The 13875-nt window shown below is 43.0% G+C and overlaps 2 protein-coding genes across 2 annotated transcripts in view; one reads left to right on the top strand and one right to left on the bottom strand.

Moving 5' to 3' along the window:
* Positions 1-8088, bottom strand: part of LOC139751121 (uncharacterized) — a 50292-nt gene extending 42204 nt beyond the window's left edge. Inside the window, exon 1 of the mRNA XM_071666219.1 lies at positions 7383-8088. Within this exon, the coding sequence (XP_071522320.1) occupies positions 7383-7497 (115 nt within the window). The 5' untranslated portion in view covers positions 7498-8088. The remainder of the gene's footprint in view (positions 1-7382) is intronic.
* Positions 1-13875, top strand: part of LOC139751625 (uncharacterized) — a 454545-nt gene that overhangs the window by 199997 nt on the left and 240673 nt on the right. The window lies entirely within an intron of this gene.

Here is a 13875-nt window from a genome sequence, read left to right as displayed (position 1 = left end):
TTGATAAACAGAGAAGAGGTAGTAAAAGCTTTGCGGAGATGAAAGCCGGCAAGGCAGCAGGTTTGGATGGTATTGCAGTGGAATTTATTAAAAAAGGGGGTGACTGTATTGTTGACTGGTTGGTAAGGATATTTAATGTATGTATGACTCATGGTGAGGTGCCTGAGGATTGGCGGAATGCGTGCATAGTGCCATTGTACAAAGGCAAAGGGGATAAGAGTGAGTGCTCAAATTACAGAGGTATAAGTTTGTTGAGTATTCCTGGTAAAATTATATGGGAGGGTATTGATTGAGAGGGTGAAGGCATGTACAGAGCATCAGATTGGGGAAGAGCAGTGTGGTTTCAGAAGTGGTAGAGGATGTGTGGATCAGGTGTTTGCTTTGAAGAATGTATGTGAGAAATACTTAGAAAAGCAAATGGATTTGTATGTAGCATTTATGGATCTGGAGAAGGCATATGATAGAGTTGATAGAGATGCTCTGTGGAAGGTATTAAGAATATATGGTGTGGGAGGCAAGTTGTTAGAAGCAGTGAAAAGTTTGTATCGAGGATGTAGGGCATGTGTACGTGTAGGAAGAGAGGAAAGTGATTGGTTCTCAGTGAATGTAGGTTTGCGGCAGGGGTGTGTGATGTCTCCATGGTTGTTTAATTTGTTTATGGATGGGGTTGTTAGGGAGGTGAATGCAAGAGTTTTGGAAAGAGGGGCAAGTATGAAGTCTGTTGGGGATGAGAGAGCTTGGGAAGTGAGTCAGTTGTTGTTCGCTGATGATACAGCGCTGGTGGCTGATTCATGTGAGAAACTGCAGAAGCTGGTGACTGAGTTTGGTAAAGTGGGTGAAAGAAGAAAGTTAAGAGTAAATGTGAATAAGAGCAAGGTTATTAGGTACAGTAGGGTTGAGGGTCAAGTCAATTGGGAGGTGAGTTTCAATGGAGAAAAACTGGAGGAAGTGAAGTGTTTTAGATATCTGGGAGTGGATCTGGCAGCGGATGGAACCATGGAAGCGGAAGTGGATCATAGGATGGGGGAGGGGGCGAAAATTCTGGGAGCCTTGAAGAATGTGTGGAAGTCGAGAACATTATCTCGGAAAGCAAAAATGGGTATGTTTGAAGGAATAGTGGCTTCCAACAATGTTGTATGGTTGCGAGGCGTGGGCTATGGATAGAGTTGTGCGCAGGCGGATGGATGTGCTGGAAATGAGATGTTTGAGGACAATGTGTGGTGTGAGGTGGTTTGATCGAGTAAATAACGTAAGGGTAAGAGAGATGTGTGGAAATAAAAAGAGCGTGGTTGAGAGAGCAGAAGAGGGTGTTTTGAAATGGTTTGGGCACATGGAGAGAATGAGTGAGGAAAGATTGACCAAGAGGATATATGTGTCGGAGGTGGAGGGAACGAGGAGAAGAGGGAGACCAAATTGGAGGTGGAAAGATGGAGTGAAAAAGATTTTGTGTGATCGGGGCCTGAACATGCAGGAGGGTGAAAGGAGGGCAAGGAATAGAGTGAATTGGAGCGATGTGGTATACCGGGGTTTACGTGCTGTCAGTGGATTAAATCAAGGCATGTGAAGTGTCTGGGTAAACCATGGAAAGCTGTGTAGGTATGTATATTTGCGTGTGTGGACGTATGTATATACATGTGTATGGGGTGGGTTGGGCCATTTCTTTCGTCTGTTTCCAATATATATATATATATATATATATATATATATATATATATATATATATATAATATATTATATATATATATATATAATTTATTATATATATATATATATATAATATATATATATATATTATATATATATATATATATATTCTTTTAAACTATTCGCCATTTCCGCATTAGCGAGGTAGCGTTAAGAACAGAGGACTGGGCCTTTGTGGGATATCCTCACCTGGCCCCCTCTGTTCCTCCTTTTGGAAAATCAAAAAAAAAAAAAAAAAAACGAGAGGGGAGGATTTCCATCCCCCCGTTCCCCCCCCCCCCCCCCCCCCTTTAGTCGTTTTCCACGACACGCAGGGAATACGTGGGAAGTATTCTTAATCCCCTATCCCCAGGGATATATATATATATATATATATATATATATATATATATATTATACTTTGTTGCTGTCTCCCGCGTTAGCGAGGTAGCTTAAGAAAACAGGCGAAAAAATGGCCCAACCCACCCACATACACATGTATATACATACACGTCCTCACACGCACATATACATACCTATACATCTCAACGTATGCATATATATACACACACACAGACATACATATAAACACTTGTACATAATTCATACTGTCTGTCCTTATTCATTTTCATTGCCATACCGCCACACATGAAATGAAAACCCACTCCCACCTCATGTGCACGAGGTAGCGCTAGGAAAAGACAACAAAGGCCACATTCGTTCACACTCAGTCTCTAGCTGGAATGTATAATGCACCGAAACCACAGCTCCCTTTCCACATCCAGGCCCCACAAAACTTTCCTTGGTTTACCCCAGACGCTTTACATTCCCTGGTTTAATCCACTGACAGCACGTCGACCCTGGTATACCACATCGTTCCAATTCCCATTCTACTCCTTGCACGCCTTTCACCCAGTTGCATGTTCAGGCCCTGATCACTCAAAATCTTTTTCACTCCACCTCACTCCATTTCACCTCCAATAACGTCTCCCACTTTTCCTGTTTCCCTTCACCTCTGACACATATATCTTATTTCTCAATATTTCCTCACTCATTCTCTCGATTTGACCAAACCGTTTCAAAACACCCTCTTCTGCTCTCTCAACCACACTCTTTTTATTACCACACATCTCTCTTACCTTTTCATTACTTACTCGATCAGATCACCTCATTCCACATATTGTCCTCAACCATCTCATTTCCAGCACATCCACTCTCCTCCGCACAACTCTATTTATAGCCCCCGCCTCGCAACCATATAACATTGTTGGAACCACTATCCTTTTAGACATACCCATTTTTGCTTTCCAAGATAACGTTCCCGACTTCCACACATTTTTCAACGCCCTCAGAACTTTCGCCTCCTCCCCCACCCTATGATTCACTTCCACTTCCATGGTTTCATCCGCTGCCTAATCCACTCCCAGATATCTAAAACACTTCACTTCCTTTAGTTTATCTCCATTCAAACTTGCCTCACAATTGACTTGTCCCTCAACCCTACTGTACCTTATAACCTTGCTCTTATTCACATTTACTCTCAGCTTTCTTCTTTCACACATTTTACCAAACTCAGCCACCAGCTTCTACAGCTTCTCTCCCGAATCAGCCACAAGCGATGTATCAGCGAACAACTGACTCACTTCCCAAGCTCACTCATCCACAACAGACTACATACTTGCCCCTCTTTCCAAAATTCTTTCATTAACCTCCCTAACAACCCCAACCATAAACAAATCAAACAACCATGGAGATATCACGCACCCCTGCCGCAAACCAACATTCACTGAGAACCAATCACTTTCCTCTCTTCCTGCACGTACATATGCTTTACATCCTCGATAAAAACTTTTCACTGCTTCTAACAACTTGCCTCCCACACCATATATTCTTAATACCTTCCACAGAGTATCTCTATCAACTCTATCATATGCCTTCTCCAGATCCATAAATGCTACATACAAATCCATTTGCTTTTCTAAGTATTTCTCACATACATTCTTCAAAGCAAACACCTGATCCACACATCCTCTACCACTTCTGAAACCACGCTGCTCTTCCCCAGTCTGATGCTCTGTACATGCCTTCACCCTCTCAATCAATACCCTCCCATGTAATTTCCCTGGAATACTCAACAAGCCTATACCTCTGTAATTTGAGCACTCACTTGTATCCCCTTTGCCATTGTACAATGGCACTATGCAAGCATTCCGCCAGTCCTCAGGCACCTCACCATGAGTCATACATACATTAAAGAACCTCAACAGCCAGTCAACAATACAGTCACCCCCTTTTTTAATAAATTCCACTGCAATACCATCCAAACCTGCTGCCTTGCCAGCTTTCTTCTTCCGCAAAGCTTTTACTACCTCTTCTCTGTTTACCAAATCATTTTCCCTAACCCTCTCACTTTGCACACCACCTCGACCAAAACACCCTATATCTGCCACTCTATCATCAAACACATTCAACAAACATTCAAAATACTCACTCCATCTCCATCTCACATCACCACTACTTGTTATCACCTCCCCATTAACCCCCCTTCACTGAAGTTCCCATTTGTTCCCTTGTCTTAAGCACTTTATTTACCTCCTTCCAAAACATCTTTTTATTCTCCCTAAAATTTGATGATACTCCCCCCCCCCAACTCTCGTTTGCCCTCTTTTTCGCCTCTTGCACCTTTCTCTTGACCTCCTGCTTCTTTCTTTTATACGTCTCCCAGTCACTTGCATAATATCCCAGCAAAAATCGTCCAAATGCCTCTCTCTTCTCTTTCTCTAATAATCTTACTTCTTCATCCCACCACTCACTACCCTTTCTAATCTGCCCACCTCCCAAGCTTCTCATGCCACAAGCATCTTCTGCACAAGCCATCAATGCTTCCCTAAATACATCTCATTCCTTCCCCACTCCCCTTACGTCATTTGTTCTCACATTTACCAGTCTCTCCTGGTACTTCCTCACACAATCTCCTTCTCAAGCTCACTTACTCTCACCACTCTCTTCACCCCAACATTCTCTTTTCTTTTCTGAAAACCTCTACAAATCTTCACCTTCACCTCCACAAGATAATGATCAGACATCCCTCCAGTTGCACTTCTCAGCACACTTAACATCCAAAAGTCTCTCTTTCACGCGCCTATCAATTAACACGCAATCCAATAACGCTCTCTGGCCATCTCTCCTACTTACATACGTATACTTATGTATATCTCTCTTTTTGAACCAGGTATTCCCAATCACCAGTTCTTTTTCAGCACATAAATCTACAAGCTCTTCACCATTACCATTTACAATATTGAACACCCCATGTACACCAATTATTCCCTCAACTACCGCATTACTCACCTTTGCATTCAAATCACCCATCACTATAACCCGATCTCGTGCATCAAATCTACTAACACACTCATTCAGCTGCTCCCAAAACACTTGCCTCTCATGATCTTTCTTCTCATGCCCAGGTGCATATGCACCAATAATCACCCATCTCTCTCCATCCACTCTCAGTTTTACCCATATCAATCTAGAGTTTACTTTCTTACACTCTATCACATACTCTCACCACTCCTGTTTCAGGAGTAGCGCTACTCCTTCCCTTGCTCTTGTCCTCTCACTAACCTCTGACTTTACTCCCAAGACATTCCCAAACCACTCTTCCCCTTTACCCTTGAGCTTCGTTTCGCTGAGAGCCAAAACATCCAGGTTCCTTTCCTCAAACATACTACCTATATATATATATATATATATATATATATATATATATATATATATATATATATAGGTTTTTACAAGGCACCCATGTGAAACACAAACACAAACTTGCTTATCAAAGATATGTCAGTAGGCTTAAGTCACTGCGTTACTTGCACACCACAGAAAAATCCTAGAAGGTGACATCACACCATAGCATTCGTCAGTAGTCTGTCCACACGCTGCAACATAAGGCAATAGTCTCTCCACTCACCACAACATAAGCCAGTAGTCTGTTTACTCACTACAGTATAAGGCAGCAGTCTACATGCCACAGCTTCAGGCAGTAGTCTGTTTACATACTACAGTATATGCCAGCAGTACGCCTGTACACCTTAGCATAAGCCAGTAGTTTCTCTGTACACTACAATAACCCAGCACATTATCAAAACAGCATAACCCAGCACATTACCAAAACAGCATAAACCAGCACGTCACCAACACAGCATCAACCAGCACGTCACCAACACAGCATCAACCAGCATGTCACCAACACAGCATAAACCAGTACGTCACCAACACACCATAAACCAGTACGTCACCAACACAGCATAAACCAGTACGTCACCAACACAGCATAAACAAGTACGTCACCAACACAGCATCAACCAGCACGTCACCAACACAGCATAAACCAGTACGTCACCAACACAGCATAAACCAGTACGTCACCAACACAGCATAAACCAGTACGTCACCAACACAGCATAAACCAGTACGTCACCAACACAGCATCAACCAGCACGTCACCAACACAGCATAAACCAGTACGTCACCAACACAGCATAAACCAGAACGTCACCAACACAGCATAAACCAGTACGTCACCAACACAGCATAAACCAGTACGTCACCAACACAACACAACCCACAATGCAACTCGGGCGTTCCCATTCTGAATCCTGTGTCCAGTGTTGGTCCTCCTGCTTGAGGAGAGATATTTATAGAATAGAGAAAGTACAAATGCGATCTTGCAAGATGAATTTCGGGCTGAAAACAGATCCTATGAGAGCCGGCGAAGCGATTTGAATTTAGTTTTGAAAGGAGAAGGTTAGAAGAGGTGATCAAAATCAGGTATTCGTAGTTATAAAGGTTTTGATGATCCCAATCTAATAAGCTGCTTAATGATAGTGATCGTATCGTAGTAGTGGGTACAAACCCACACACAATCGTTTTACCTTGAATAAGGCGACATACTTATTCCGCAACAGCATTGTTAAAATACGGAAAGCCTTACCAGTTAATAGTTGAAAGCAGTGTCATAAATAAGTTCAAGCATAGACTTGATAGATATTTGGCTTCAAATCTGTGGCTAACATTATCTTCACCAGCTTGGCCAAATCAAAGTTTACATGCTGTTCTCGTCGAGAAATCTGTATGTCTTTCTTCTCCCGCCACATTAATCCATGACGCAATGATCCCTTCCTCCGTCACAAGATGCCTAGTGGGAGCAAGTCGTCTAGTGGTGTTATAACTTCTTTGTTTTCCTTTGTCAAACCAGAACATTACGATACAAAGCCTGTACGTTAAAAACACATTATAAGCCAGCACGTTATCACCACAACATAAGCCAGCTTGTTACCAGCATGATATAAGCCAACACGTTATCAGCACAACATAAGCCAGCACGCTATCACCACAACGTAAGCCAGCACGTTACCACCACAACATAAGCCAGGATATTGATACGACAACATAAGCCAGGATATTGCCACCACAACATAAGCCAGGATATTGACACCACAACATAAGCCAGGATGTTGCCACCACAACATAGCCAGCACGTCACCACAGCAACCTAAACCAGCACGTTATCACCACAGCATAAGCCAACACGTTACCACCACAACATAAGTCAGCACGTTACTAACACAACATAAGTCACCACGTTATCACCACAACATAAGACAGGGTCTTTGGATCAATATGACGCATCATCTCACCTGTTATATGCAGAATAAGCGTGACGATGATCCAAGGTGTGAACACCTTCCTCACCCCCATGGCCTTCTCGATGCTCAGGAGGTGCGGAGCATAATGCCAGCTCAGAGCGAGCATACCACCTCTCCACACGATAGCTTAGCAGGTTCTTACGAGCACATCCCAGTTCAGAGGGAACATCACACCTACACGCCATCTACCTCGAGCACATACGATACCCAGCTGGGCTGCCCAGCCATCGTTCTGTCCACTTACAGATATCTGCGTCGAATCCTTCTCGCTAACTAGATGTATTCTAACTAGAGGTAGTTTCTCCCTCTAGGCTCCTGTCAGTGAATAGTTTTTGCTTTTCCCTGTGTTTTATTCGTCTTTAGGTATACACAAAATTCGTGAATGTATTCCAGTTTCCAGTGTCTTACCGGAGATACACACATGAGAAGTTAATCCTTACACAAGGGCACGTTGTGAGGATGGGTGTGTGTGTGTGTGTGTGTGTGTGTGTGTGTGTGTGTGTATGTGTGTGTTTGTGCGCACGTGAGGTCCTGGACCAGTACGAAGGCTTGGGACGCGGAGGAGTTCTGTACGTGTACGTGGGAGGGCCACACCGGACTGTGCGGCGTGTGTAGGATGCATGGGAGTGAGGGAGGGAGGGAGGAAGGGAGGGAGGCAAGTGGTGGTGGTGGCTGCTGGGAGCTCTCTAGCCTCGAGTTCTCTGCCACGCTTCACTCTCCCACCATCTCTCGGCCTCTACTGCCGCTGGCCTGCCCTCAGCCCTGGCTATATGTCCATCCCGGCCCAGTCTGGCCCCCAGTTCCCCACACCCTCCTCCTCCTCCTCCTCCTTCACCGTCATGGGCTAATTTGGCCAGTCTGGCCTAGGCCTGGCTCTCTCACCAGGGCTAATTTGGCCAGCTTCTCTCACCACCAACACCACCACTAGGGTCATATGATTAGCCTGGATCACCTTCACCAGGGGTGTATGATCAGCCTGACCATGTCACATATGTAGTATACATCACACAACTGGTGGGCTAAAATTATTGTTTATATCCTTTCTCACATAATACTTGACATGGGCCGAACAAAAACATGCCCTCATTCTGGCCACCTCATATGAAAGGAAAAATAAAGAGTATGAGAAAAAGAACAAGGAACAGAGATTAATAAGAGCTCCCAGGGTGTCTGTAGACATTAGATTACAGGTGATAAGATTATATGGTGAGGAAAAAGCAAAGCAGAAAGAAAGTTTGGTTGCTGCGTTGTTCAGCGACAAAATGAACGTATAGTAACAGCAAATAGTTGCGTGCTACAGCCACACAGCATCTCTCTCGACTCTATTACAGGCCTGGGAATAGAGCAGAAAGAATACTTCCCACGCATTCCCCGCGTGTCGTAGAATGCGACTGAAAGGGACGGGAGCGTGGGGGTTGGAAACCCTCCCCTCCATGTATTTTAACCTTCTAAAAGGGAAAAAGAAGAAGTCTTCATGCAGGGAGTGCTCATCCTCCTCGAAGGCTCAGATTGGGCTGTCATAATGTTTGTGGATGTAACCAAGATGAGAAAAAAGGAGAGATAGGTAATATGTTTGAGGAAAGGAACTAGGATGTTTTGGCTCAGAGTGAGACGAAGCTCAAGGGTAAGGGGGAAGACTGGTTTGGTAATGTCTTTGGAGTAAAGTCAGGGGTTGGTGAGAGGCCAAGAGCAAAGGAAGGAGTAGCACTACTCCTGAAGCAGGAGTTATGGGAGTGTGTGATTCAGTGTAAGAAAGTAAACCCTAGATTGATATGGGTAAACTGAAAGTGGATGGAGAGAGAGGGGTGATTATTGGTGCCTATGCACCTGGGCACGAGAAGAAAGATCATGAGAGGCAAGTGTTTTAGGAACAGCTGAGTGAGTGTGTTAGCAGATTTGATGCACGAGACCGGGTTATAGTGATGGGTGATTTGAATGCAAAGGTGAGCAATGTGGCAGTTGAGAGAATAATTGTTGTACATGGGGTGTTCAGTGTTTTAAATGGAAATGGTGAAGAGCTTGTCGATCTGTGTGCTGAAAAAGGACTGGTGATTGGGAATACCTGGTTTAAAAAGAGAGACATACATAAGAATACGTGTGTAAGTAGAAGAGATGGCCAAAGCTCGTTATTAGATTACTTGTTGATTGATAGGCGCGTGAAAGAGAGACTTTTGGAAGTTAATATGGTGAGAGGGGCAACTGGAGGGATATCTAATCATTATCTTGTGAGACGAAGGTGAAGATTTGTAGAGGTTTTCAGAAAAGAAGAGAGAATGTTGGGGTGAAGAGAGTGGTCAGAGTAAGTGAGCTTGGAAAGGATACTTGTGTAAAGAAGCACCAGGAGAGACTGAGTGTGGAATGGAAAAAGGTGAGAGCAAGTGACGTAAGGGGAGTGGGGAAGGAATGGGATGTACTTAGGGAAGCAGTGATGGCTTGCGCAAAAGATGTTTGTGGCATGAGAAAGGTGGGAGGTGGGCAGATTAGAAAGGGTAGTGAATGGTGAGATGAAGTAAAATTATTAGTGAAAGAGAAAAGAGAGTCATTTGAACGAGTTTTGCAGGGAAATAGCACAAATGACTGGGAGAAGTGTAAAAGAAAGAGGCAGGAGATCAAGAGAAAGGTGCAAGAAGTGAAAAAGAGGGCAAATGAGAGTTGGGGTGAGAGAGTATCGTTAAATTTTAGGGAGAATAAGATGTTTTGGAAGGAGGTAAGTAAAGCGCGTAAGACAAGAGGACAAATGGGAACCTCGGTGAAAGGGGCTGATGGGGAGGTAATAACTAGTAGTGGAGAAGTGAGAAGGAGATTGAATGAACATTTTGAAGGTTTGTTGAATGTGTTTGATGGTAGAGTGGCAGATATAGGGTGTTTTGGTTGAGGTGGTGTGTGAAGTGAGAGGGTCAGGGAGAATGGTTTGGTAAACAGAGATGATGTAGTGAAAGCTTTGCGGAAGATGAAAGCCGGCCAGGTGGCGGGTTTGGATGGTATTGCAGTGGAATTTACTTAAAAAGGGGGTGACTGTGTTGTTGACTGGTTGGTGAGGATAATCAATGTATGTATAGTTCATGGTGAAGTGCTTGAGGATTGGCGGAATGCATGCATAATGCCATTGTACAAAGGCAAAGGGGATAGAGGTGAGTGCTCAAATTACAGAGGCATGAGTTTGTTGAGTACTCCTGGGAAATTGTATGGGAAGATATTGATTGAAAGGGTGAAAAAATGTACAGAGCATCAGATTGGGGAAGAGTAGTGTGGCTTCAGAAGTGGTAGAGGATGTGTGGATCAGGTGTTTGCTTTGAAGAATGTATGTGAGAAATACTTAGAAAAACAAATGGATTTGTATGTGGCATTTATGTGCTTTAGATATCTGGGAGTGGAATTGGCAGCGGATGGAACCATGGAAGCGGAAGTGAATCATAGGCTTGGGGAGGGGGGCAAAAATTCTGGGAGCGTTGAAGAATGTGTGGAAGTCGAGAACATCATCTTGGAAAGCAAAAATGGGTATGTTTGAAGGAATAGTGGTTCCAACAATGTTATATGGTTGCGAGGCGTGGGCTATAGATAGAGTTGTGCGGAGGAGGGTGGATATGCTAGAAATGAGATGTTTGAGGACAAATGTGTGGTGTGAGGTGGTTTGCTCAAGTAATGATAGGGTAAGAGAAATGTGTGGTAATAAAAAGAGTGTGGTTGAGAGAGCAGAGGAGGGTGTTTTGAAATGTATATGTATATGTATATGTCTGTGTGTATATATGTGTATACGTTGAGATGTATAGGTATGTATATGTTCGTGTGTGGACGTGTATGTATATGCATGTGTATGTGGGTGGGTTGGGCCATTCTTTCGTCTGTTTCCTTGCGCGACCTCGCTAACTATATATATATATATATATATATATATATATATATATATATATATATATATTATATTTTATCTATTATACTTTGTCGCTGTCTCCCGCGTTTGCGAGGTAGCGCAAGGAAACAGACGAAAGAAATGGCCCCACCCCCCCCCCCCCCATACACATGTATATACATACGTCCACACACGCAAATATACATACCTACACAGCTTTCCATGGTTTACCCCAGACGCTTCACATGCCTTGATTCAATCCACTGACAGCACGTCAACCCCGGTATACCACATCGCTCCAATTCACTCTATTCCTTGCCCTCCTTTCACCCTCCTGCATGTTCAGGCCCCGATCACACAAAATCTTTTTCGCTCCATCTTTCCACCTCCAATTTGGTCACCCTCTTCTCCTCGTTCCCTCCACCTCCGACAAATATATCCTCTTGGTCAATCTTTCCCCACTCATTCTCTCCATGTGCCCAAACCACTTCAAAACACCCTCTTCTGCTCTCTCAACCACGCTCTTTTTATTTCCACACATCTCTCTTACCCTTACGTTACTCACTCGATCAAACCACCTCACACCACACATTGTCCTCAAACATCTCATATATATATGTATATATATATATATATATATATATATATATATATATATATATATATATATATATATATATATATATCTTTTTTTCTTTCAAACTATTCGCCATTTCCCGCATTAGCGAGGTATCGCTAAGAACAGAGGACCGGGCCTTTGAGGGAATATCCTCACCCGGCCCAATTCTCTGTTCCTTCCTTTGGAAAATTAAAAAAAAAACGAGAGGGGAGGATTTCCAGCCCCCCGCTCCCTCCCCTTTTAGTCGCCTTCTACGACACGCAGGGAATACGTGGGAGGTATTCTTTCTCCCCTATCCCCAGGGAATATATATATATATATATATATATATATATATATATATATATATATATATATGCGTGTGTGTGTGTGTGTGTGTGTGTGTGTGTGTGTGTGTTTATACAGGATGTCCCCAAAAAATGTAGTCACTTTTTGACACCCTATAACTCACTGAATTTTTTTTCCTTTTTTCAAATCCAATTGACCCTGAGAAAAGAAAAAATTACAGTGAGTTATAGGTTGTCAAAAAGTGACTACATTTTGGGGGGACACCCTGTGTATATATATATATATATATATATATATATATATATATATATATATATATTCTTTTCTTCTTTCTTTCAAACTATTCGCCATTTCCCGCATTAGCGAGGTAGCGTTAAGAACAGAGGACTGGGCCTTGAGGGAATACCCTCACCTGGCCCAATTCTCTGTTCCTTCTTTTGGAGAATTAAAAAAAAAACGAGAGGGGAGGATACCCAGCCCCCCGCTCCCTCCCCTTTTAGTCGCCTTCTACGACACGCAGGGAATACGTGGGAAGTATTCTTTCTCCCCTATCCCCAGGGATAATATATATATATATATATATATATATATATATATATATATATATATATATATATATATTTCTTTTTTTTTTGCTTTGTCGCTGTCTCCCGCGATTGCGAGGTAGCGCAAGGAAACAGACGAAAGAAATGGCCTAACCCACCCCCATACACATGTATATACATACGTCCACACACGCAACTATACATACCTACACAGCTTTCCATGGTTTACCCCAGACGCTTCACATGCCCTGATTCAATCCACTGACAGCACGTCAACCCCGGTATACCACATCGATCCAATTCACTCTATTCCTTGCCCTCCTTTCACCCTCCTGCATGTTCAGGCCCCGATCACACAAAATCTTTTTCACTCCATCTTTCCACCTCCAATTTGGTCTCCCACTTCTCCTCGTTCCCTCCACCTCCGACACATATATCCTCTTGGTCAATCTTTCCTCACTCATTCTCTCCATGTGCCCAAACCATTTCAAAACACCCTCTTCTGCTCTCTCAACCACGCTCTTTTTATTTCCACACATCTCTCTTACCCTTGCGTTACTTACTCGATCAAACCACCTGACACCACACATTGTCCTCAAACATCTCATTTCCAGCACATCCATCCTCCTGCGCACAACTATCCATTGCCCACGCCTTGCAACCATACAACATTGTTGGAAGCACTATTCCTTCAAACATACCCATTTTTGCTTTCCGAGATAATGTTCTCGACTTCCACACATTCTTCAAGGCTCCCAGAATTTTTGCCCCCTCCCCCACCCTATGATCCACTTCCGCTTCCATGGTTCCATCCGCTGCCAGATCCACTCCCAGATATCTAAAACACTTTACTTCCTCCAGTTTTTCTCCATTCAAACTTACCTCCCAATTGACTTGACCCTCAACCCTACTGTACCTAATAACCTTGCTCTTATTCACATTCACATTTATATATATATATATATATATATATATATATATATATATATATATATATATATATATATATATTATTTATTTTACTTTGTCGCTGTCTCCCGCGTTAGCGAGGTAGCGCAAGGAAACAGACGAAAGAATGGCCCAACCCACCCACATACACATGTATATACATACACATCCACACACGCAAATATACATACCTATACATCTCAATGTACACATATGTATACACACACAGACATA

This window comes from Panulirus ornatus, chromosome 11, assembly GCF_036320965.1.
Source record: "Panulirus ornatus isolate Po-2019 chromosome 11, ASM3632096v1, whole genome shotgun sequence".
Taxonomy (NCBI): domain Eukaryota; kingdom Metazoa; phylum Arthropoda; class Malacostraca; order Decapoda; family Palinuridae; genus Panulirus; species Panulirus ornatus.
The sequence above is the reverse complement of the archived record's forward strand: the minus strand, read 5'-3'. Positions and strand labels throughout refer to the sequence as shown.